Here is a 25890-nt window from a genome sequence, read left to right as displayed (position 1 = left end):
GCCCAGCTAATATTTTGTATTTTTAGTAGAGACAGCGTTTCACCATGTTTGCCAAGCTGGTCTCAAACTCCTGACCTCAGGTCGTCCACCCGCCTTGGCCTCCCAAAGCACTGGGATTACAGGTTTGAGCTACCCTGCCTGGCCAACAGTAAAAATTTTTTTAGAGTTCTATCTTAATGTGGACACTAGCTAACAATGTAGTTTTGAAGAATTGAGAACTGTGGTTAATTTTGGTTTTTCTTTTTCAGTCAAGTGCTTCTGCTCCTGATGTGGATGACCCAGAGGCATTCCCAGCTCTGGCTTAACTGGATGCCATAAGACAACCCTGGTTCCTTTGTGAACCCTTCTGTTCAAAGCTTTTGCATGCTTAAGGATTCCAAACGACTAAGAAATTTAAAAAAAAAAAAAGACTGTCATTCATACCATTCACACCTAAAGACTGAATTTTATCTGTTTTAAAAATGAACTTCTCTCGCTACACAGAAGTAACAAATATGGTAGTCAGTTTTGTATTTAGAAATGTATTGGTAGCAGGGATGTTTTCATAATTTTCAGAGATTATGCATTCTTCATGAATACTTTTGTATTGCTGCTTGCAAATATGCATTTCCAAACTTGAAATATAGGTGTGAACAGTGTGTACCAGTTTAAAGCTTTCACTTCATTTGTGTTTTTTAATTAAGGATTTAGAAGTTCCCCCAATTACAAACTGGTTTTAAATATTGGACATATTGGTTTTAATACCTGCTTTGCATATTCACACATGGTCAACTGGGACATGTTAAACTTTGATTTGTCAAATTTTATGCTGTGTGGAATACTAACTGTATGTATTTTAACTTAGTTTTAATATTTTCATTTTTGGGGAAAAATCTTTTTTCACTTCTCATGATAGCTGTTATATATATGTGCTAAATCTTTATATACAGAAATATCAGTACTTGAACAAATTCAAAGCACATTGGTTTATTAACCCTTGCTCCTTGCATGGTTCATTAGGTTCAGATTATAACTGATTTACATTTTCAACTATATTTACTTTTTAAATGTTTGACTTTCCCATTTTAAAATCTAAACTAGACATCTTAATTGGTGAAAGTTGTTTAAGCTACTTATTGTTGGTAGACACATCCTGTCAAGTGAAGTAGTTTTATAGGTATGGGTTTTTTCTCCCCCTCCACCAGGATGGGTGGAATAAGTTGATTTGGCCAATGTGTAATATTTAAACTGTTCTGTAAAATAAGTGTCTGGCCATTTGGTATGATTTCTGTGTGTGAAAGGTCACAAAATCAAAATGGTGCATCCATGATCAGCAACCATTTAACCCTTGTTCTAAAACAAAAGCCAAAGGGCACTGGTTGGTAGGGTGAGGTGGGGGAGTATTTTAATTTTTGAAATTTGGGAAGCAGACAGCTTTACTTTATAAGGTTGGAACAGCAGCACTATCCATGAAATATAAACCAAAAATCTTTACTATTTCCTAGATTGCTATTATTTGGTCCTAAGTTGTGTATTCCACAGAAAGTGGTAATTATCTTTTCTCTCTTCCTCCATTAGAAAATTAGGTTAATAATGGATTCCTATAATGGGAGCATCACTACTTATTAAAACACACATAGAATGATGAAAAAAAAAGATTGCTACAATAAAAAATCTCCTGTGTGTATCTTTCATGCAAGTATAAGTATATATGTGTGTGTATATATATGGGGTGTATATATGGTATATATATGTTGTGTGTGTATATATGGTATATACATATGGTGTGCATATATGGTATGTATATATACACACCGTATGTATACACACACCATATATATACACACACCATATATATACATATACATATACATATACATATACACACACATACACACATACCATTTGTTTTATAGTTGATATTGCCAAATCACTCCCATAGAGGTTGTACCAGTTCACATTCCCATCAGCAATGTATGAGAGTGCCTGTTTCTCCACACCTTGACTAACAAAGTGTGTTATCAGACTTTATGGTCTTGGCCAGTCTGATAAGTAAAAATGATATTTCACTCTAATTTAAATTTGCACTTGTCACATTGTTGAGTATCATTGGGCATCTTTTTGAATACGTTTTAGAGCTATTTGTATTTCCTTTTCTGTGAGCCCTCTGTTTTTTGTGTCTTTTTTTTCATTTCTCTCCTGAGACATGTTGAGTTTTTTTTTTTTTAATTTGTTGAAAGCCTTTATATATCAGAGAAAGTAATGTTTTGGAACATGAGATACATTTTTCTTTCAGTTTGATTTCTCTTTTGATTTTGTGTGCTTAAGCTTTTCACTGTATAAATATTTAAAGTGATCATATTTAATCTTTACATCTGTGACTTCTATGTTTTGTGTCATTGTTGGAAAAGCCTGCCTCATTCCAGTATTGTAAAATAATTATCTCAGGTTTACCAATTGTTTAATTTTTAATTTTGAAATAATTATAGATTCACAAAAAGTTGCAACATTGCTACAGAGAGATCTGTGTACTTTTCATTCAGTTTCCCCCAAACACCAGGTATTTTTATAATTTCATTTGTACATTTGAATGTTTTATTTATCTGAAATTTGTTTTAATATGAGATATGGATTTCAATTTATTCTTTTCCAATTGGCTTCCCATTGATCCTCACATAATTTGTTGAATCATCTGTATTTTCCCCAATAATTTAAAATGCATGTGTATCTATCGTCAACTAATTCCTGCGTCTACTGGTTAATTTCTTAAATATTTAAAATATCAACTGGAAGAGAAGTTGCCATGGCATTATCATTGTACATTTTTTCAAGGGCCACATGTTGAAATAACCAGTGCTGACGTTGTTTCAAAAATCCGTTTATAGTGTAATTTGGCCTATTTGGCTAGAACTGTGTGGTCTTGTGGGTTGTGGTGGGGTATAGGTAAATAACATTTATTCTTTGCCCTCCAGGAGTTCACCTTGTCTTATTGATCCCAATCTATTCAGGTGAAGTCTTTAGACTATGTAGTGCTTAAAGTTAACCAATTAATCCTCCCTATACTCTTTTTTTTTTTTTTTTTTTTGAGATAGAGTCTTGCTCTGTTGCTCAGGCTGGAGTGCAGTGATGTGATCTTGGCTCACTGCAACCGCCGTCTCCTCCAAATCCTGGTAGCAATTCTCCTACCTCAACCTCCTGAGTAGCCAGAACTACAGGGGCCCTCCACCATGCCCGGCTAATTTTTGTATTTTTAGTAGAGACAGGGATTCATCATGTTGACCAGGTTGGTCTCGAACTCTTGACCTCAAGTGATTCACCTGCCTTGGCCTCCCAAAGTGCTGGGATTGCAGGGGTGAGCCACCGCGCCCGGCCCTTCCCAAAACTCTTATAAACGACATGTATTATCTCCATTTTGTAGATAATAGAGACGCAAAGATTAAAGTTGCTCTGATATCCAGTCACAGAGCAAGTTGGCAGAGCTCAAACCCAGGTTCTGGTCTTTTGATTACTAGTGTTATTCCATACCATTCCAGGACATGCCTCAGATCTGCCCGAGATGTCTTTTCACTCCATTGACCTCAGATAAAAACTACCATAACTTGTGAGCTACACATTACTATTCCATCTTTGCTTTAGCAAACCTAAAGACTTTCACCATTTTTATTTTATTTTTAAAATAAATGTTAAACAACATGGTGACACCATGTCTCTACTAAAAAGAAATACAAAAATTAGCCAGGCATGGTGGTGCACACCTGTAATCCCAGCTATTTGGGAAGCTGAGGCAGGAGAATCGCTTGAGCCCGGGAGGCAGAGGTTGCAGTGAGCTGAGATAGTGCCATTGCATTCCAGCCTGGATAACAGAACGAGACTCTGTCTCGAAAAAAATAAATAAATTTTATTGTGTATATTTGCGTAATGTAATGTGAACATCACATTCCAATGTGATGTTCATTTTTAGTTCCTACTTTTTAATGAAAGGGTTAAGCAAAGGTAGATAACTTCTGCAAGGTTTTTGTGATTTCACTCTGAGTGATGCTAAAGGAAAATGAAATACTCATCTGCTTATTTCATTACCTGAATGTAAGTAGTAGATTTAGTGTATATTAAGGTTATTTAGATTTAGGTAATTCTAAAATTCTTTCCCAGCTGTATGATTCTTGCTAGTATTTTCCATAGTTTTATGTTCCCATATAGGAGGAAGTGAACAAAAACATTTAAAGAATGATAAGTATTTTCATGTGGGTTATTTAGGGGGAAAACATGCTAAAAATTCCTTAATCCAATTAAAATCACACTTGTTATGAAAAGTCATGTAGGCTGATTATTGTATAATAGTAGTTTTGACTTCAGTTCATTATATATCAGCTTGGTAGCATATGTTTAAAGGCCACCACTTAAAATTCTGTATATGCTTAGAATTTAAGACTATCAGCTCACATGCTTTGTTAGTTCCTCTTATAGTTTCCTGGCAATTAGTTGCAATGTAGTTCATGTGATGTTTTTCATGGGATAGGGATTTTAGGAGCAGTAAATGGGGATGGGGTGGAGGTGAGTCTTCAGCCCTGTATTTTCTGCCTACCATTCACAATTAAGCCCAGCATAGTGCTTAGTGTGCTGTTAATAAATGTTGGTTGATTGACGAAATGCATTTCACCATCTTGTTCTTACTGCCCTTCACACTGGGAAGCTGTGTGCTATCATGACGAGCATAGACTGGAACCCTGAACTTTGAACACTTCCTCTACAGCTTAATAACTATGTGATCTGGAGCAAGTTCCTTAACTTCTCTGACTTCAGTTTCCTTATCTGTAAAACAAAGATAATGGCATTTCTCTGATAGAGCTGCTAGGAAGATTGAATGTGATAATGTCAGTGGAATACCTAGCACAGTACATGACCCAGAGCCTTCAGTTAGTGGGCGTTGTTATTCTCTTGGATAACTTGGGTAGCAACTCACTGTACTCCTTTGCCTCAAGCAGTATAGACAATAGCTGCGTGTGGTATGCTGGGTCAGCTCCCTTTGTTTCAAGAAAACTCTGCAATCTTCTCACAGAATCTGTTAACACCTCTTTGACTTTTGAGCAATACTCCAGGATGACTACTGAGGCTGGATGAGAAGGCTGATTGTCACCTGTGGTTCTGCTTTTTGCTTATGCATTTTTGACCCATTTCACAGATTTCATAATAACTCATTATGAAAATTTTATTCTTTTCAGAACCACCAATTTTTAAAACTTTAATCAAGACAGCTTTCTTATTGCAAAAGATTTTGATAATGAGGATTCCAGGTTGGCATAGGCTGATTTGGGCAACTGAGAAAAGTCTTTCCGACCTTTGTCAGAGAAGTAACAGCTGAGTTAGTTCTTGTTGCCTCCTTGCTTTTGAGCATCTTGGTTAATGTATGAAAGCAGAGGAACTGCTTTCATCTGAGGCAGACAGTGGCTAAGTTCCCATGGCAGGAAATGTTTGTTCTTACAAACCTCATACATGGTGGTCACAAGGGAGACCTTCGTATTTTGTTTTGCTTGTCTGGGCTTTACCATAATTAGATGATTGTTTCAGTGTTTTTGCCTGAGAACTAACTGTCTAAGAGAAAAGACTGTGATGCGCTTACCCTTAGGGACCTTCTTAGTCAGCCCCAATCTACCTGTCCAGTTTTAGCTCCTGCTTTCTCCTCTTTGCAAATCCTTTTTGTACTACAACCAGGCTAGTAGTCTTTTAACAAGTGTTCTCTAAAGTAACAATCCCTGTTTCTGTTAACAGAAAAAAAATATGATAGAAACAAAAACAAAGAGTTGATGACTCCTGAGATTGGGAGGGAAGAATGGGGGCAGGTGAGAAATAACTTACTGAAGGGAAATAGAGATTTTTATATCGGAGGGCAGTAGGGAGTGTTGCATGAGAAGAGTGGAGTCAGATAGTAGAGCTGAGAATTTGGGACTTGATGTAATTTAGAATAGGGAAATGGGAAAAGGTGATGAAAGTGGTATTTTAGGACTATTTTTTTTTCTCTTAATAAGATTAACCCTAAGCATAGATTTAAGGGATATACAAGTAGAGGCAAGAGTTATCCAGGCCCAGTTATAGTAGTACACATGTCAACTGAAGTTCTGGTTGTTAGCAGTAAGAATTGTGGGGAACATTTTCACTTGAGAAAAGTCGAGTTGTAACAGCTCACAGGTTGGAGGTGAAAGAGCACAGTCAAAGATGATTCCGATGGTTTGGAGTAAAAGAAAAGTCAAGCCATTAACACCTGTGAAGGCGATGGATAAAGAAACCTGTTGGTTGAAGACAGAAGCTGGGCAAGATGATTTCCTTTTGGGATTAGTTAGGCTTCCTGTGATGGTGGAATATCCAAATTATAATATTTATCGGCAGTTGGAAAAAATGGACTCTGGCACGGATGAAAGGTTGGGGTTCAGAGTGTAGACTTAGGACTCATTGCCATTTTTTTAGGAGCAAGTAGATAGAAAGAAAAGAGCACCAAAGATTAAGGGGAGAAATCCTCTAGTGCAGGGGTATGAAGAAAAGAACCAACTAAACAAAAGATGCAAGAGCTGAATGATGGAAAGGCTTGAGGCCAGTGCGATGAATGCTATACTGTGGAAGCCAAGGTCAGGGCTGTGAGAAGGAAGGAGAGGTCAACAATGAGGGACTGCAGGCAGATCAGAGAAGACAAAAACTTAGGAGAAGCCTTCAGGTTTAGCAAGAGGGAGGTTCCTAACTTTTGTGTATAATTCCAGTGAGAAAGGAAACCTTTAACCACACAAGATGGTTATCTGAGAAGAGTCACACGTTCCATCAAGCATCCCTTTAGAGGTGCTGTGATCCAGAATCCCTGCCGTGCTGAATCACAATCTGTCAGATCTACTGAAGAACAATCCCTTTCCTTTATTTCATTATCATATGCCTATTCTTTTTTTTTTTCCAATTAAATTTTGCAGCTTGTCCTCTCCAGCCTAGAGAGGGCTTGTCACTATTGTTATTGAACAACATAGGTCACAACCAGTAAAACTTTTTTCTATTCTAACACGTTTTCTGATGAAAATTAAATATATACCAAGCAATAAATTTGGTTCTCTATTGTCAAACTTAACAGCAAGAAACTCTTTGTTAAACATTGTACTGTTTCATTTCCTCTCAAGATAGCATTTTATTCTTTATATTTCTTTTTCTTTTATTTATTTATTTATTTATTTTGAGAGATAGGATCTTGTTATGTTGCCTAGGCTGCAGTGCAGTGGCACAGTCATTGCTTACTGTAACCTCCAAATACTGGGCTTCAGTGATCCTCTTGCCTTGGTCTCCTGAGTAACTGGGACAACAGGTGTGTGCCATCATGCCCAGTTAATTTTTTAAAAACAATTTTGTAGAGATGAGGTCTCTCTGTGTTGTCCAGGCTGGTTTCAAACTCCAGGTCTCAAGAAATCCTCCTGCCTTGGCCTCCAAAATTGCTAGGATTAAAGGTCTGAGCCACTGTACCTGGAATTATATTTCTCTTTTATGTTTTTTTTCTAAAATTTAGATTAAGATTGAGATTAGGTCTCTTACCCTTTATGTTGCTATAAGAGAATACTAAAGAATGGGTCATTTATAAGAAAAAATTTATTTCTTACAGTTCTGGAGGCTGAAGTCCAAGGCCAAGGGGCCACATCTGGTGAGGGCCTTCTTGCTGGTGGGACTCTCTACAAAGTCCTGAGATGGTGCAGGGCATCACATGGTGAGGGGGCTCATGAGAGTTGGCTAGACTGGCTTTTATAACAGACTCACTCTCCTGGTAAGTAACTCACTGCCTCCATAACCCATTAATTACTACTCAGCAATAAAAAGAAAAAGGCTATTGATACAACATGGATGTCTTAAAAAACATACATCCGACTACTGTGCAGCTGGATCCCCAGCTCTGGGGCCCACGCCGTGGAACCGCTTACTGCTGCAGCTTTTGGGGTCACCCGGCCGCTGCTGTTACAGTCTTCCCCCGCATCAGAAGGTTCCATTGCCTTCTCTTTCCCCCACAATGCAGGCAGGCACCATAGCCCATTGGGAAAAAAAAGAGGGGGACAAAATCAACGAAGGTGACCTAATTGCAGAAGTTGAAACTGATAAAGCCACTGTTGGATTTGAGAGCCTGGAGGAGTGTTATATGGCAAAGATACTTGTTGCTGAAGGTACCAGGGATGTTCCCATTGGAGCGATCATCTGTATCACAATTGGCAAGCCTGAGGATATTGAGGCTTTTAAGAATTATACATTGGATTCCTCGGGAGCACCTACCTCACAGGTGGCCCCAGCACCAGCCCCTGCTGCCACTGCTTCGCCACCTACACCTTCTGCTCAGGCTCCTGGTAGCTCATATCCCCCTCACATGCAGGTACTTCTTCCTGCCCTCTCTCCCACCATGACCGTGGGCACAGTTCAGAGATGGGAAAAAAAAGTGGGTGAGAAGCTAAGTGAAGGAGACTTATTGGCAGAGATAGAGACTGACAAAGCCACTATAGATTTTGAAGTACAGGAAGAAGGTTATCTGGCAAAAATCCTGGTCCCTGAAGGCACAAGAGATGTCCCTCTAGGAACCCCACTCTGTATCATTGTAGAAAAACAGGCAGATATATCAGCATTTGCTGACCATAGGCCAACTGAAGTAACAGATTTAAAACCACAAGCATCACCACCTACCCCACCCCTGGTGGCCACTGTTCCTCCAACTCCCTAGCCTTTAGCTCCTACACCTTCAGCACCCTGCCCAGCTACTCCTGCTGGACCAAAGGGAAGGGTGTTTGTTAGCCCTCTTGCAAAGAAGTTGGCAGTAGAGAAAGGCATTGATCTTACACAAGTAAAAGGTACAGGACCAGATGGTAGAATCACCAAGAAGGATATTGACTCTTTTGTGCCTAGTAAAGCTGCTCCTGTTCCAGCAGCTGTTGTGCCTCCCACAGGTCCTGGAATGGCACCAGTTCCTACAGGTGTCTTCACAGATATCCCAGTTAGAAACATTCATCAGGTTATTGCACAACGATTAATGCAATCAAAGCAAACCATACCTCATTATTACCTTTCTATAGATGTAAATATGGGAGAAGTTTTGTTGGTACAGAAAGAACTTAATAAGATTTTAGAAGGGAGAAGCAAAATTTCTGTCAATGACTTCATCATAAAAGCTTCAGCTTTGGCATGTCTAAAAGTTCCCGAAGCAAATTCCTCTTGGATGGACACTGTTATGAGACAAAATCGCGTTGTTGATGTCAGTGTTGCAGTCAGTACTCCTACAGGACTCATCACACCTATTGTGTTTAATGCACATATAAAAGGGCTGGAAACCATTACTAATGATGTTGTTTCTTTAGCAACCAAAGCAAGAGAGGGTAAACTACAGCCACACAAATTCCAAGGTGGCACTTTTACGATCTCCAATTTAGGAATGTTTGGAATTAAGAATTTCTCTGCTATTATTAACCCACCTCAAGCATGTATTTTGGCAATTGGTGCTTCAGAGGATAAACTGGTTCCTGCAGATAATGAAAAAGGGTTTGATGTGGCTAGCATGATGTCTGTTACACTCAGTTGTGATCACCGGGTGGTGGATGGAGCAGTTGGAGACCAGTGGCTTGCTGAGTTTAGAAAGTACCTTGAAAAACCTATCACCATGTTCTTCTAACTAACTCAATAGAAAGAAAAGAGAGCACCAAAGATTGAGGGGAGAAATCCTCCAGTGCAGGAGTATGAAGTGCAGGGGTATGAAGAAAAGACTCTTCCAGGTCACAATGATTCATTCTTATCAAGATATTTATGTATTAAACAGGTGGTTCTTTTTATTTTAACCAGTTATTTTTATTATTGAGTCTGTCCAGATAAGTTATTTATAATGGACATTACTGAATTTTTAAAATGCCGATTACACCCAAATATTGTGCACATTTAATAATCAGACACCAGATTTTTAGCTCTGCACTCCTAATTAAGGGACATGTGGCCTTGCCTAGCCCGCTGGTGATAAGTACTTCCACTAGGAAATGTAGAATAGGTAGAATTGTGATTCCCTAAAGAAAAAGACATAAAGGTAACCCAGACGGAACCTTGAAGTTCTGAAATTTAATCGCCTAAAATGTTCTCCTTAGATGTGAGAGAAGGAGAAATCAGGAAAATTAATTATCATGGGGGAAGGGCTTGAATTGAAGCTTTACTTTAGAATTTAACCCTGGTTTGAAATTTTCCATTATATGATCTTGGGTTATCATCGATGGGAAGGGTAGAAAACTTCAAGGAAAATAAGTGAAATTTTCAAAGTCAACATTTTCTTAGACCTTTTCAGCTGACTGTTTATTTTTCTATGAATCCCTATACATGGTTGTTTCCCCTCCTCTTGAGATAATCTAAATATAAACCAGCCACTTGATATAAATGAAGAAACAAAAAAATACATCCATGAAGACAAAGGTTGATGGCCTTTGTGTGAGTTATACGGGCCCCAGTTTTTCAGTTTCTAATCTTTTATTCTTGGTATGTCATTATTTATTTATTTTTATTTTTACCTTTTCCATTTCCCCTTTCAGGAATATGTCATTATTTATTAGTCTAACAAAATGTAGTGAGAAAGAGGAAGGCGCCTGCTACTTACCAGAAAATAAGTCAGATGGACTACTTGAGAAAGACACTGAAGCCAATAAAGAGAAACACTTAGAATGCCCAGTATGCTAATGACTATACTGTCTTCTATACTGTATATAGTACTATATATATATATATAGTATGTGCACATACACACACATACGATATACTATTTTTTCCTTCTCGGTATGAATGATCATAGTTCAAATGAATAAAATGCAGCTAATTCACAAAGTTTTTTTAAATAAAAAAGTACAACTGACCTTAATGAAAACGCATTCCTCAAGTTTTTGAGAACCAATCTCAGTGAAGAAAATCTTTTGAGAATATCAAATACAGCCTCTCAGTAAAGGGCAGAAGCACAAATAGAATACAGTTAGATAACAGAAAGCTGAGAGGTTGACCTTGTCATGTGAGTTATTTACAGATAAATATACCTTATTTACTTATTCTTCTAAGTTAAAATTGAAACTGACAAAATTGGGCCTTACTGCCCAGTAGAGCTATAAGAATATCTTGACTGATTGATGAATACCATGGATATTTAGTCCTTGACTCACCTCCCCTGGGTCAGTACTGTACACAATACAAATTTGCTTAAGAAACCCTTCCACCCTACCCTACAAGAACTTACAAAATTCTAGGTGAGGTGAAACATATCTGCAAATGAAATGCAGTATAATGACTCCCAAATATAGAGGTATGTGCAGGAGTTAGAACCAAAATATTAATAAACTAGTGTGGTGTGGATGTCCAGTGAATCAGATCAGATGCCAGCCCTGAAAAACTGTCCTGCCTGTCCTAAAGCACAAGAGTGGAATATCAGTTCTGGTTATATATAATGTGCTGTAGGATTGCATATTTGTATATTTTAGTAATTATTGATTCCACTGAATAATCATGTATAGGTAATGGGCTAATCTATCTTCAGTTTTGAATAAAATAATGTTTCTAACATGAATTCTCTGTAGAAGCTTTTTTTTTTTCTTTTGAGATGAAGTCTCTTTCTGTCATCCAGGCTGGAGTGCAGTGGCGCGATCTCAGCTCACTGCAAGCTCTGCCTCCCAGGTTCAAGCCATTCTCCTGCCTCAGCCTCCCGAGTAGCTGGGACTACAGGCATCCGTCACCACGCCCAGCTAATTTTTCTTGTATTTTTAGTAGAGATGGGGTTTCACCGTGTTAGCCAGGATGGTCTCGATCTCCTGACCTCGTGATCCGCCTGCCTCGGCTTCTCAAAGTGCTGGGATTACAGGCTGAGCTACCACGCCCGGCCTTTGTAGAAGCTTTTTAAACAGAAGTTTAGATAAGCAGGGGGCTTAGAAAAATCCACATGAAAAGCCTTTAATAAATGAATGAATTCACCATCTCCCTTTCCCTTCAGTATGTGATTCCAGTGTCCATGTCCTCACTCATGAATGGGAAGTGAAGGTGTGTGTTAAGTATTAAAATATAACAGGAGAAGGATCCTAGGGGTACTGCCTTAAACTGGGCCAAACTGCTTCTTTTGTTCTTCTGCCCACAAATGTTTTCCTTCATACTATAAGAAATGCCCCATTTTCTTAAGTACCTAAAACATTCAAAGATTCATTTGTGTTAACAAGCATTGTCTTAAAAAACAAAACCAGAAAATCATAGTGCTGTGTTTCCCTAAGTGTGATTGAAGGACCACCTAAATGAGATTGCCTGTGGGGGAGGCCCTGGAAATATCTTTCACCAAGTACCTCAGGAAAGCCTAATGTACATTCAAGCTTCAGAATTAATGATGAAATTACTTTCTTTCCATTATGTAGCCAACATGTGTTGCAGTTTAATAAACTGACTGTTTGTTTGTTTGTTTGAGGAGAGTTAGGCAGTTGTGTACTTGGGACATTTTTGGTGGATTTAAGGCCTTGATGGATTTAGGACAGAATGAGATCCCTGGGTGTACGAGATCTCCTTCAGTCTCCTTATAAAGTTATCTCCTAATAAAGTTATCTTAATGCCCCAGGAAAGGTTGCTCTCCTTCCTTCTGTTGAGCCGATCATCTCTCCATTTCTCAAAACCAGAACTCCAGCTAAAACGTACTCACACGGTGGGCTAAGTCAGTATCTGTGGCTTATCTAGAAAACTACCTATTATGCTTTTGTTTCAGTGAAATACTTACTGTGAATTTCCAGCTGACTGAAATGCAAATATGCTTTAGAACCCTAGCTGGTTTAGGTTGAGTGCAGGTGCTGAAATAAGGACTTTATCTTGCGTGCCTGCTTTGCATTTGTGACCAGTGGAACTTAACTTGAGGCTATGGTTTCTCTATTTTCCTACTCTTTTCTGATTTCCTGTGAAATCAAAGCTTTCGCCTTAGGCATATCCATAAACACTCATGCAATTTCAGCTTCTCCTCTTCCACCAACTTTTCTTGGCCTTACAAATGTATTCAAGATGTTTTCGTCCTTGAAATAAATCTGTCCTTCTCTCTACTACCTTCTTTCTTCCTCCTATAAATAAGTATCCTGAGTAACTGGATCATAGAAAGGGAGTGATCCCAGAAGTCGGTTGAGCTGAGTGTTGGATCCAACTCTTTCTTGAAAAATCCTTCAGAACTTCAGTCATCACAGCTAGACAGACTCTAGAAGTCCCTCCAGTTCAAACCTTCCTCTGGGATGAGTTTATATTTATCAAGACAAGCTACTTTCAATGTCTCCTCACTCCTTGGAGCCTAGGTTTGGTCTCTGCCACCCAACTGTGTATTATACTGTAGAAGTTTATAAATTATTAGCTAGTTTCATAATTCAGTAGGTTTTTTCTTCATATTCACTCAACACTGAAGAACTAGTGTCTTCTTTAGATTCTTTGACACTACCAATACCACTTATCGTCCTTAACATTTTCTTTTTTTCATTTTTAAATATTTTAATATAGAGTTGTCAGATATACACAGAAGTAGAGATTAACACCCATGCACTATCATCAATCATTCTCAAAAATTGTCAACATTTCACCAGTCTCTTAATACTATTTTTTAAAGAAAAAAATCATTTTGTTCTCATAACATTTCCATCACCCTCCAGAATTCTCTTGTGCTGTGCTTTGTAATGAACCCCCCTCCATCCTCCAACCCCAGGCAACGTCTGACACGTTCTCTATCTTTATAGTTTAGCTTTCTCCAGAATTTCATAAATGAATTTTATAGTATGTATTCTTTGGAGTCTGGCTTATTTCACTTAACAGAAATACAGTTCAGATTCATCCATGTTGTATCAGTAGCCTTTTTCTTTTTATTGCTGCATAATAATTCATTGAATGGATATACTACTGTTTGTTTATCCATTTATTAGTCAAAGAAAATTTCAGTTGTTTATTATTTTGGGTGACTGAATAAAGTCACTGTAAACATTTATGTACAAGTTTTGGAATGAATATAGGTCTTTCTCTTGGGTTAATATTAAGGGTAAAATTGCTGGGTCATATGCTAAGCATATGGAATTTTAATAAGAATTGTGTTGATCAATTTAGGAGAATTGATAACAAATTTTCCAAACCATGAACATGGTATCACTTACCATTTATTTAGGTTTTCTTTGATTCCTTTAATTTGATTTTTCTGCATAGATGCATAAGAATTTTTTTCTTATTCTTCGAGTTCATCAATTTAATCAGGATTTGTCTTGCTATTGATTGTTATGCATCAGATTTTCTTACAATTTTGTTTTCTCAGTCTGTCTATAGAGTCAGTAGGAAATTATTTTTTGTTATGTATTTGAATATGTTACTTTTTCTTTTGTTGAATCCTTTACTTTAGAAAGACCAATTACCCTTGTTTAGGATCATCTTTGCCCTCCTTTTTTTTTACATATATATTGCTTTAACCTTTATTATTTTCATTTGAACACTTCAGTTTTTCTTCTATAACTAGAAATCACTGCTTGGCTCTGAATACTCTGTTTCTAGCTGTTTCTGATTTATTTTTTAGTGTGCTAATGATGCTTCGGTCCTCAATTTGTTTCATTGGTTCTACAGTCTCCCATTCCAGACAGAGTCTCACTCTGTCGCCGGGGCTGGAGTGCAGTGGCCGGATCTCAGCTCACTGCAAGCTCCGCCTCCTGGGTTCACGCCATTCTTCTGCCTCAGCCTCCCGAGTAGCTGGGACTACAGGCGCCCGCCACCTCGCCCGGCTAATTTTTTGTATTTTTTAGTAGAGACGGGGTTTCACAGTGTTAGCCAGGATGGTCTCGATCTCCTGACCTCGTGATCCGCCCGTCTCGGCCTCCCAAAGTGCTGGGATTACAGGCTTGAGCCACCGCGCCCGGCCTGAATACATGTTTTTAACTCAAAACGCTTCTGGAGAATTTCCTTTTGTTCCTTTAGTTACCTTTTGTTGTTCTTGGTTTTTTTTTTTTTTTTTTTTTTTTTTTTTTTTTTTTGTCTTCTGGGTCCTTTTTGCTTTGCTTTCTTTCCCCTTAGAGTTTATTTGTAAAGTTTTCCAGTGATTTTTTTTTTTCATCAAATGAATATTAGGGCACCTCTAGTCAGACCACATACTTGCCCTGATACAATTTGGGTGCTTTGCTGTCTCTTTCCCTCAGTATTTTTGAGCCAGTTTGTTTTTTCTCACTGAGCAATAGTTTGAGGGCTGATAACTTCAGTTCATAGTCATTTTTTCCTGTAGCCTGAGGACATGAAAAGTGAAGGAAAGAAGAATTCAGGAACCTGCATTGTATTTTCACTTTTAAGTAGTTTTCAATATTCATACCAAGATTCATTCCACCTCATAGGTTGCATCCCATTCCCTTTAAGGCATTTTTACCTGTTCACTAGTATATGGAGTTTCCATAATCAGAATCAATCCTGTTGTTCCATTCACCACCTGGAGAAAAAAAAAAATTAGGGTTGTTAGTCCATTTGCTTCTCCTCCGATGTGGGGTTGCTTGTGAGGATTCTCAGGCTCTTTTGCATCCCCAGTGCAGCTGGAGGAGGAGGCCATGTTGGGTTAGGAACCCTGCCATATCGTAGATGCCACTGTGCTCCCAACCCTTTCCTGGGCCACAGCGTTTTGCAATTTAGAATATTTGTATGTAGCCCTTCCTTATTTGGTTGCCTCTCTGAAATTTTGTGGGCAGTTTTTCTTTTGACCATTTATTTTTCTTTTTTCTGTATTTGCAGCTGCTACCAATACCAAAGTAGAAGCTCCCTTCTGCAGCTCTCTGACTTGCTTCTTTATGTTTGTCCCTGGATTCTCTTTCTATTTCCCCAACATGGATGTTCCCTAAGGGGCCACGTTCCTGTGAACATAAAGATGGCAGTTCACAAGCCAAGGAGAGAGACCGCAAACAGTTCCTTCAGCCCTCAGAAGGAACCGACCCTACCAACACTTTGGTTTTAGACTTCTAGCATCCAGAACTGTGAGACAATACATTTCTGTTACTTTTTTTTTTTTCGTCATTCTTTTTCTTTTTTTGCAGTACTTGAAGCTCCTACCAGGCAGCTTCCTTCTGCACCTTTCTGGCTGTTGCTTCTTTAAATTTGTCTCAGCTGCTCTTCCTGATTATCCTAAACACGGGTGTCCCCTAAGTGCTACCCTCTGCCATGTCTCCTCCTATATTATTTCTCACAGAGATTTAGTCTGCTCCCACGACAATGATTGCTTCTCTTTATAGGTAACCCTGGCCTTAATCCTGGGCTCCGATTTTGGATTTTTCTTCAAGTTGAGTGAACATCTTCACTTTGGTGTATTAGTTTGCTACAACTGCTGTAATAAAGTGACATAAACTAGGTAGTTTAAGCAACAGATATTTATTACCTCATAGTTCTGAAGATGAGAAATCTGAAATCCAAGTGTTGGTAGGGTTGGTTCTCTCTGAGGGCTGTGAGGAAAAGATCTGTTCAGGCCTCTCCCCTTGGCTTATAGGTGGGTGTTCTTCCTGTGTGCTTGTCTATGTCTGAATTTCCCCTTTTTATAAAGACCCCCGTCATAGTGGATTAGGGACCATGCAATGACCTCATTATAATTTGATGACTTCTGGAAAGACTCTTTCTCCAAATAAGGTCACATCCTGAAGAACTGGAGGTAGGACTTTAACATGCAAATGTTGGGAAAACACAATTCAATCCGTAACACTTGGATATTTCCTCATACCACACATATTTCTTGCTACATGCCAGGCGTTGGTCTAGGCCCTGGGAACACGGAGGTGATGAGACTCAGTCTCTTTCCTCTTTATGAGTAGAAAACATAAGAATAGATTTGCAATACTGTATACAGGAAGTGCTCTCATAGATGAGAGATTCTTTTGAGGATACCTTAGTGGCACACCTGACCCTGACTGGCTGAATCAAGAATGACATCTCGGAGGAAGTGATGCTTATGCTGGATCCTTCCCAGTAGGATGCAATACTGGCTTATGCTGGATCCTTCCCAATAGGATGCAATACTGTGTAATTGCTCTCCCTGCTTTTAAACCACACCTTCAGTTACCCAGCCCTGGATTCCACCACCCAGTCAATCTTTCCAAAGCACCACTTTGATTAAGACATTTCTCAGTTGAGAAACCTGTAATGACTCCTCATGGTCAACAGAACTAACTCTAAAGAAATTATTTAGCCTGGTTCGCCTTTGGTTTCTCCAGAATCAGGTGCCACTGCTGTAATCTACCTTTCCTGTCTTGATCTTCCTGTTGTTTCCATCGTTAGCCCTGTATGTTGCCAAGTGTAGCAACAAATATTTTGGAAACACATCCGCAACTTTTCATAATCTCATGAAGCCAGGATTTTTGTTTTGTTTCCTACTGTATCATTGCCACCTAAAAAAGTGTTTGGCCTATAACATATACTTCAGAATATTGGTTGAATAAGCAAATGAATTTTCTCTACTTGCAATGCAGGCCTCTCCTTTCTCTCAGCTGTGCACATTTTTGCCCTATTGAAATTTTATTCTCAAGGCTCAGCTCATGTGTCCTTTCCTCCATTATGCCTTTCTTCTAGGTCATGTGTGGATACAGATGTGACTCTTCATTCCTAAAGACTTTTACAGTCAGTGTGAACTGTTTGCATGCCCCTGCATTCTGCTTTGCATTGTAGAAATCTGAGTAGGTACCTTTTCCCTGCCAGATTCAGTTGTTTGAATTTAGGAATCATGTTTTAAAAATAATATTGTGTCTTGCTTAGCACTTCTTGCACAATAATAGATGCTCAAAAGTTACTTTATGTTTGAAGAGAAAATGAATGAGAGAAGTATTTTGTATTTGTTTCAAAAAAAGTGGGGAAGAAGGCCTAAGAAATCGAGCATTTAGTCTGTCCCTCTTGCCTTCCCTTATTTTTCTGAGTTTACAACATTTTTAAATTCATTCAGCAGATATTTATTAAGCACCTGTTCTATTCAAGACTAGGACTATTCAAGTCTTAGCACTTAAATTACAAACAAGAATTAAACTGCCTTTGGGGTACTTATCACTTCTTCTGATAGAGAGACTTCCCGGTTAGTCCCAGTGGTCACTATCATCTGTACAGTTTTTAGGATGCTTTTCTTTACTCACATTTATTCATCCCAGAGTCTAGACTCTTTGCACATGTTGAGGCTGCCTGAGAGTAGGGCCCTTGTCTTTATCCTCCTGTTCTGCACTGCCTAGCTCTGAGCTTATACTTGATGGTGACTTCAGTGGGTCCTTTATTTCCCCTAAAGATTCTCTGACTCTTTTCTAAGTTTGCCCTGTCTCTCCAATTATAGAATGCTGAGTTAGGACGAGAGACTTCGGAAGGATACTGATTGCTCTGCTTAGATTGAGAGGCCATCTATTATCAATAAGAGTAAAAATAAGCGCAATAAGTAGCACAATGTTTAGCACTCGTGCTAAGGTTTTTACATGAATTGTATTTGCTAGTGGTGCCTGTTGCTGTATCACTGGCTTCTAGGACTCCTTCATTTCTTACAAGTTATCATGTAAACTAGTTGAGGTTGGTGAGTAAACATCTAGTTTGTTTGCCTCTGCTCAAACTCAAGAGTCATGATTATACTGAAGAGCTTGTGCCAAACAGAAATGCAATCTGAATTACTTTGGTGGGTCATGCACGTATGTTATCCTTTCTAGAGGCATTTAATTCTTAATAAATCCCTTTATGAAGGGAAAATGAGGAAGTGAAAATTGAGATGAAATAATGGAGTAGTAGGGAGTGGAAAGGATGGTAAAAATACTTGTTTGAGGTTCTGTTTGACATGGAAATGACTACTCTTAAACCTGATTGAAAGACAGGCCTGAGTTAATTCATATAGAAAATGTGGTAATATGTTCTATTATTGGAGGATGGGAAACATCTATTTTATTTAAATATGTTATATACCTGTCAGAACAACATGAGTTCATGGAAGTGATAAAACAACAATTACAAGTAGTAGCCCAACCCTAGGCTCTCTGTGTTTATAGGTTTATAGTGTGTTATCTGTATCAAAGAGACAATGGCACAAGATACTTCTAAATAGCAGATATAAAATTCACTAACAAGTCTCATATGGTGTTGCAAAGTATGTTTATCAGGTATACTTAACATATTCACTTATTGATCATGCTTTGTTTAAACGAAAATCAAGATTAGTTTAGCCTGAGCACCTATCAGAGGAAAGGTAGAGATCACTTGGATAGGCTCAGGCTGTAAGCTTCAGTTTATATTTGAAAAGACACTGCAGGGTAATCTCTGTGTCACGGCTACAGGCAGCATTGTCTCTCAACCTTCCTTCTTCCATGTGAGCTAACCACTCTTCTTCCTTATTCTGGGATTCTCTTTTCTCCCTGAGGTCATGTGCTTCCGCTGGTGACGTGCGGGGTGGGATGGGATGGTAAAATATAATGTAGATTAACAAAGAAATCACTGCAGTCCCAGTGTTTTGGGTTTTTTTGTTTGTTTGTTTGTTTTTTCTTTTTTTTTTTTTTTCAGTGCTTGGTTTAAATGTTGGCATGTGATGCAATTCTGGGAAGGAACATTTAAGGGCCTCTGGAGGAGCATTGAGAAGGATTTTGAAGCTCCTAAAAAGAAACACAGAGAAAATTCTCTTTCACTGCTCTAAATAAAGGTATATGAGAATGTGCTATTTGGAATGGTTGCTACTATCTTTTTCCGTAAAAACGACAAAAGAGAATTTTGCCAACTCAGGAGAACTCGCCTATCTTTGGACTTCTTATACTATGAGAAAACATATCCTCTTACTGGTTAAGCCATTTTGAGTTTTCTGTTACTTGCAGATGAAAGCATCTTCCCTGATTCTGTAACATTGCCATTTGAAAAATAGAAAGTTAGGTGACTAGTATCTTTAACGTTTCTCCATCAGTTTTGTTTGCCTAAATTACAAGGCTTATGGTCTAATTTTCTGTAATTTACTAAGATATAAGATACAGTAGGTGGTGATTTTCTCTTTCACAGATACTTAAGAACTTTAAGCAATCGTCCCTGATATAAAATGTTAGTTTACATCCTGGATATATGTGCTGATTCAAACATCTGTCCCCATATTTCACATCTCTCATGAGTTCTTTTTAAACTCCAGATTAATCTTTTCCAGCATTGATTGCACCTCCTATTTCTGCCCTTCTTGACCCAGAAGCCTTATCATTCCTGAGTGACCTTTCTTTTTTTTCCCCCCAAAGCAAACTGTATCCAGCTTTATTAAAGATACTTTCCATAAACAATCATGGTATTTCAGGCAGGACATGGGCAGACAATTGTTAACAGTATACAACAACTTTCAAACTCCCTTCTTCAATGGACTACCAAAAATCAGAAAGCCACTATAAAACCCAGTGAAGTCTTCATCTGATGCTCTGAACAGGGAAAGTTTAGAGTGAGGGTTGACATTTCACATTTAGCATGTTGTTTAACAACTTTTCACAAGCCGACCCTGACTTTCAGGAAGTGAAATGGAAATGGCAGAATTTATCTGAAGATCCACAATCTAGAAATGAAACCACTGCTGTTTTGACAGGTGCCATCTCAGTGGCATCACTGGAAAGTCCAGATTGCCTGACACACTGGTAAACAATGACTAGGGGTCAGATCCCAACAGATGTCTGCGCTTAAGGGAGTTAAGTCTGTGCTGAAAGATGGAAAGGAAGAAGAGGACATAAAAACAAATTTCTTTTTCCACACCACAAGGCTTTTGTGCCAAGGTGGCCATGTGTGTCAAAGTCAGGGACTCCCTCCTCCTGGGAACCTAGAGGAGGTCTCTCAAAACTGGAAGGGAAAGGTGTTTTCCCCACATCAATCCAGCTTTGAGACATTCTATTAGTGACATATGCCCCTTCCCCCAAAAACAGCAATGAAGTGTTCTGTGTGCTAACAACATAGCTTAAAAAAAAAGTAAAACAAAATTCTGGGCCCAGTACAGTGGCTCACGCCTGTAATCCCAGCACTTTGGGAGGCCGAGGCGGGCGGATCACAAGGTCAGGAGATCGAGACCACGGTGAAATCCCGTCTCTACTAAAAATACAAAAAATTAGCCGGGCGCAGTGGCGGGCGCCTGTAGTCCCAGCTACTCAGGAGGCTGAGGCAGGAGAATGGTGTGAACCCGGGAGGCGGAGCTTGCAGTGAGCCAAGATCGTGCCACTGCACTCCAGCCTGGGCGACAGAGCGAGACTCTGTCTCAAAAATACAACAACAACAGCAACAACAACAACAAAAAAAACCCACAAAATTCTGCATTTTTATAAAACCTGATAAAAAATCTTATTTCAAACTGTATAGTCACCAGAAGTACACAGTTATCAAAAATGCACACACTTCACTTGGCATCTCCAGCACCTGCAGCTTTCTGTGCCTGGTCTGTTTTGGCATCTCCATTTTCTGCAGGGTTATTCCCCTCCTTGCCAGCATCAGCTTTTCCCTTTTTCCCTTTGGGTACCTTCTCTCCCTTCTTTGCAGGGGCCTTTTTAGGCTTGGGCTCTGGCTTTGGAGGAGCAGGTTTAGCAGACGACCTCGCGGATCTTCTCTGTGGTTCGTCCTTCACCTTGGCTTTATCTCCTTTAGCATCCCCTTCAGCCTTTCTCTTGGGCGTGGTGGCGACTGGAGGGGGGACTTAGGTGCTGGACGCGAGATGCAGCGTGCGCAGGTTTTGGTTGGTCCGGGGGTCGTTCTCACCTCTTCTTCTTCACACTGCTGCGACCTTCTTTAACTGAATGCTTTGTCACGTATTTTATGCCTGTTGCTCATGTTGTCATGGGTGTTGTCATGTCTGAGAATGATTTATGAAGCTTTAAGAAAAGATTCTCAAACCTAGCCCATCAGAATTTTCCCAAACATTCACTGAATCCAAATCTCTCTCTGGGTGATTCTGGTTTTCAACCATGTTTAACAACCACTTACATAAGGGATATAAAAGAAAAATTGTACTGACCCAATCCCATACTTAAAGTAAATGGTTTTAAATCTCACTTGACAAACTCACAAGTCTGTATTAGAGTCCTCCAGAGGGACAGAACCAATAGGATATATGTATATATATAAAAGAGAGTTTATTGGGGAGAATTGGCTCACAGGGCAAAGTCTCACAATAGGCCGTCTGCAAGCTGGAGAAAGAGAGAGAAGCTAGTAGTGTGACTCTGTTGAAGTTCAAAAGCCTCAAAACCAGGAAAGCCGACAGTGCAGCCCTCAGTCTGAGGTGAAAGACCTGAGAGCCCCTGAGAGGCCACTGGTACAAGTTCCCCGAGTCCAAAGGCCAGAGAGCCTGGAATCTGACATTCACGGGCAGGAGGAGATGGAGCAAGCATCCTGCAAGGGAAGAAAGAGTGAACAGACTCAGCAAGCTGCTTATCCTTCCTTCTGCCTGCTTTATTCTAGTTTCTTCATTTTTTTCTTTCTTTTTGTTTTTTTTTTTTTGAGACAGGATCTTGCTCTGTCACCCAGGCTAGAGTGCAGTGGCACGATCATGACTCACTGCAGCCTTGACCTCCCGTGCTCAAGCCATCCTCCTGCCTTAGCCTCCTGTGTAGCTGAAACCACAGGTGTGCGCCACCATGCCTGGCTAATTTTTTTATTTTTTTTTGTAGAGATGGGGGCTTACTTTGTTGCCCATGCTGGTCTTCAACTCCTGGGCTCAAGTGATCCCCTTGCCTTGGCCTCCCAAGTGCTGTGATTATGGATGTGAGCCACCACAGCCAGTACTCTTTAGGGTTTTCTAGTTGTAAGACCCTATTGTCTACAGGGAGACACATTAACTTCTTCCTTTCTGATTTTGGATGCCTTTTTATTTCTTTTTTGCATAATTGCTGTGGCTAGATCCTCTAATACAGTCTGCCTTTCATATCTGTGGGGGATTGGTTGCAGGACCCTATACCAAAATCTGAGATTGCTATAGTCCAGGCCAGGCACAGTGGCTCATGCCTATAATCTGAGCACTTCAGAAGGTCAAGGTGGGAGGATCACCTGAGCCCAGGAGTTTGAGACCAGCCCGGGCAACACAGTAAGACACCCATCTCTACAAAAAATAAAAAATTAGCCAGGCATTTTGGCATATGCCTGTAGTCCCAGCTACTCGGGAGGCTATAGTGGGAGAATTGCCTTAGCCCAGGAGATTAAGGCTGCAGTGAGTTGTGATCATGCCACTGCATTCTAGCCTCGGTGACAAAACGAGACCCTGTCTCCAAATAAATAAGTAAAACATTTTTTAAAAGTAGAATGCTTAATGGTATAGTACAGTTGACCTTCCATAACTGAGGATTCCACATCCACCAACAGTGGATTGAAAATATGTATAACTGGCCCTCTGATTCCATGGATGCAGAACCCATGAATATGGAGGGAAGACTACTATGTTGAATAGAAGTGAGGGCTCAACAAAGAGGTCATTCAAACACACAGTGAGATGGTTGCCACCCGCAAGCCAAGAGAAGAGACTGCAGAATGAGACCTTATCTTGCTGGCACCTTGATCGTGAACTTCCAGCCTCTGGAACTGTGAGAAATAAATTTCTATTTTTTAAAATAAAAAACAAAAAAAGTGGTGAGAGTGGGCATCCTTGTCTTGATCTTAGAGGAAAAGCTTTCAACTCTTTACTGCTGAGTATTATGTTAGCTTTTTATATATGGCCTTTATTGTTTTGAGGTTTCTTCTAAACCGAATTCATTGAGTTTTTATTATAAAAGGATGCTGAATTTTGTCAAATGCTCTTTATGCATCCATTGGAATGATTATGTGGTCTTTGTCTTCCATGTTATTAATGTGGTGTATCACATTTATTGATCTGCATGTGTCGAACCATCCTTGTATCCTAGGGATAAATCCCACTTGATCATAGTGCATGATCTTTTTATGTGCTATTGAATTTCATTTGCTGGTATTTTCTTGAGGATTTTTGCCTGTGTGTTCATCAAGGGTATTGGCCTGAAGTTTTCTTTTCTTGTAGTGTCCTTGTCTGGCTTTGGTATCTGGGTAATGCTGACCTTATGAAATGAGTTCTGAAGTATTCCCTCCTCTTCAGTTTTTTTTGGAAGTTTGAGAAGAATCACTATTAGTTATTCTTTAAATGTTTGGTAGAATTTAGCAGTGAAGTTATCAGGTCCTAGACTTTTATTTTATGGAAGGTTTTTGATTGCTGACTTGATCTCCTTACCCACTATTGGTCTGTTTAGATTTTCTCCCACTTCATGATTCATCCTGGAAGGTTATATGTTTCTAGGAGTGTATCCATTTATTCTGGGGTATGTTGGTGTATCATTTTTCATAGCAGTTCTTATGATCCTTTGCATTTCTGTGGTATCAGTTGCAATGTCTCTTTTTTCATTTCCAATTTTATTTGTTAATACTCTGTTTTTCCTTTGTCCAGCTAAAGGTTTGTCAATTTTGTTGAGCTTTTTAGATAACCAGCTGTTAGTTTTGTTATCTTTTTATTGTTTTTCTAGTCTTTATTTCATTTAGTTCGACTCTAATCTATATTGTTTTCTTGCTTCTGCTGACTTTTTCTTTTTCTAGTTACTTGAAGTGTAATGTTAATTATTTATTTGAAGTTTTTTTTCTTTTCTATTATAGGCATTTAAACTTCCCTCTTAGAACTGCTTTTGTGGCATCCCATAATTTTCGGTAAGTTGTGTTTTCATTTTCATTTGTCTCAATATTTTAAAATTTCCCTTTTGATTTCTTTTTTGACCATGAGTTGTTCAAGTGCATGTTGCTTACTTTCCATGTATTTGTGAATTTTCCACTTTTCCTCCTGTTACTGATTTGTAGTTTCACACCATTGTGATAAGAAAAGATGTTTGATATGATTTCAGTCTTCTTAAATTTGGTAACACTTGTTTTGTGGCTCAGTATATCATCTGTCATGGAGAATGTTCTGTGTACACTTAAGGAGAATGTGTATTTTGCTGCCGTTGGATAGAATGTTCAGCACCTGTCTGTTAGGTTCATTTAGTCTAATGCGTACTTCAAGTTCAGTGTTTCCTTATTTATTTTATGTCTTCATGATTTATGCAATATTGAAAGTAGGACATTAAAGTCCCCTACTATTGTTGTATTGTAGTCTCTCTCTCCTTTCAGATCTATTAATCTTTGCATTATTTTTGGTGCTACTATGTTGGGTACATATATATTTATAATTGTTATATTCTCTTGATGAATTGACCCTTTTATCACCATATAATGATCTTATCTTTTGTGACAGTTTTTGACTTAAAGTCTATTTGGTCTGATATAAGAAAATAATTATTTTTTTACAGCTTTATTTTTATTTCAAACTTTTATTCCTTGGGGTGGTAGAAAACTATTTTCGTCAGCTTTAATCTCTAAGCACCTCCCCTCCGACCTCAGCAAGTTAAAAAACTTATGTAGTATCAAGGTAATTGGGAGGAGGAACCCTTTAATCCTCCATGTTCTCTGTCTACATTGCCATCCTTTGAGATATTCAGGGTCCCATCAGGTCTTTGGCCACTCGTACTTGCAGATCCGAAGAGATATATGTTGTTTCTACTTTTATGACTCCTTCATTTTCTATGGCTCTTATGCAATACTTCCATAAGCCCAGAAAATCTGAAAGGTTTCTCAGTTAATTTAGAAACTTTATTTGCCAAGGTTGAGGACACACACCTGTGACACAGCCTCAGGAGGTCCTGACAACATGTGCCCATGGTGGTCAGGGCACAGCTTAGTTTTATACATTTTAGGGAGACATGAGACATCAGTCAGTGTATGCAAGAAGTACATTGGTTCGATGTGGAAAGGCAGGACAACTCAAAGCAAAGGCAGGAAGACTGGAAGCAGGGAGGGGGCTTGCAGGTCACAGATAGGTGAGAGACAAAGGATTGCTTGCATTCTTTTGCGTTTCTGGTTAACCTTTACAAAAGAGGTAATCAGGAA

At 39.0% G+C, this 25890-nt stretch overlaps 2 protein-coding genes and 1 pseudogene across 5 annotated transcripts in view; 2 read left to right on the top strand and 1 right to left on the bottom strand.

The window, feature by feature from the left end:
- ELOVL7 (ELOVL fatty acid elongase 7) overlaps positions 1-25890 on the top strand; it is a 97953-nt gene that overhangs the window by 27618 nt on the left and 44445 nt on the right. The window contains exons 2-3 of one of the 3 annotated variants that reach the window (XM_011952196.1): positions 19972-20010; positions 24568-24618. The gene's annotated coding sequence lies outside the window, so the exon portion shown is untranslated. Of the gene's footprint in view, positions 1-19971; positions 20011-24566; positions 24619-25890 lie in introns of those variants that run through there. The other 2 variants (XM_011952198.1, XM_011952197.1) reach the window with 2 other exon arrangements.
- LOC105519040 (dihydrolipoyllysine-residue acetyltransferase component of pyruvate dehydrogenase complex, mitochondrial-like) lies at positions 7852-9640 on the top strand (the record flags this gene model as incomplete). The annotated part of the gene is given in 2 exon segments (XM_011952211.1): positions 7852-7893; positions 7895-9640. Coding segments are annotated over 2 exon segments (1785 nt in total), but the record flags the coding sequence as incomplete, so codon positions are not given.
- LOC105519039 lies at positions 21239-21889 on the bottom strand (annotated as a pseudogene). The gene is made up of 2 exons (XR_001002913.1): positions 21817-21889; positions 21239-21606 (listed from the first exon to the last, which is right to left on the bottom strand). The product of XR_001002913.1 is annotated as a non-histone chromosomal protein HMG-17 pseudogene (transcript).

The sequence above is a fragment of the Colobus angolensis genome, unplaced genomic scaffold (genome assembly GCF_000951035.1).
Source record: "Colobus angolensis palliatus isolate OR3802 unplaced genomic scaffold, Cang.pa_1.0 Scaffold337, whole genome shotgun sequence".
Classification (NCBI taxonomy): Eukaryota; Metazoa; Chordata; class Mammalia; order Primates; family Cercopithecidae; genus Colobus; species Colobus angolensis.
Note: the sequence above shows the minus strand (reverse complement) of the source record. Positions and strands in the feature narration are given on the sequence as shown.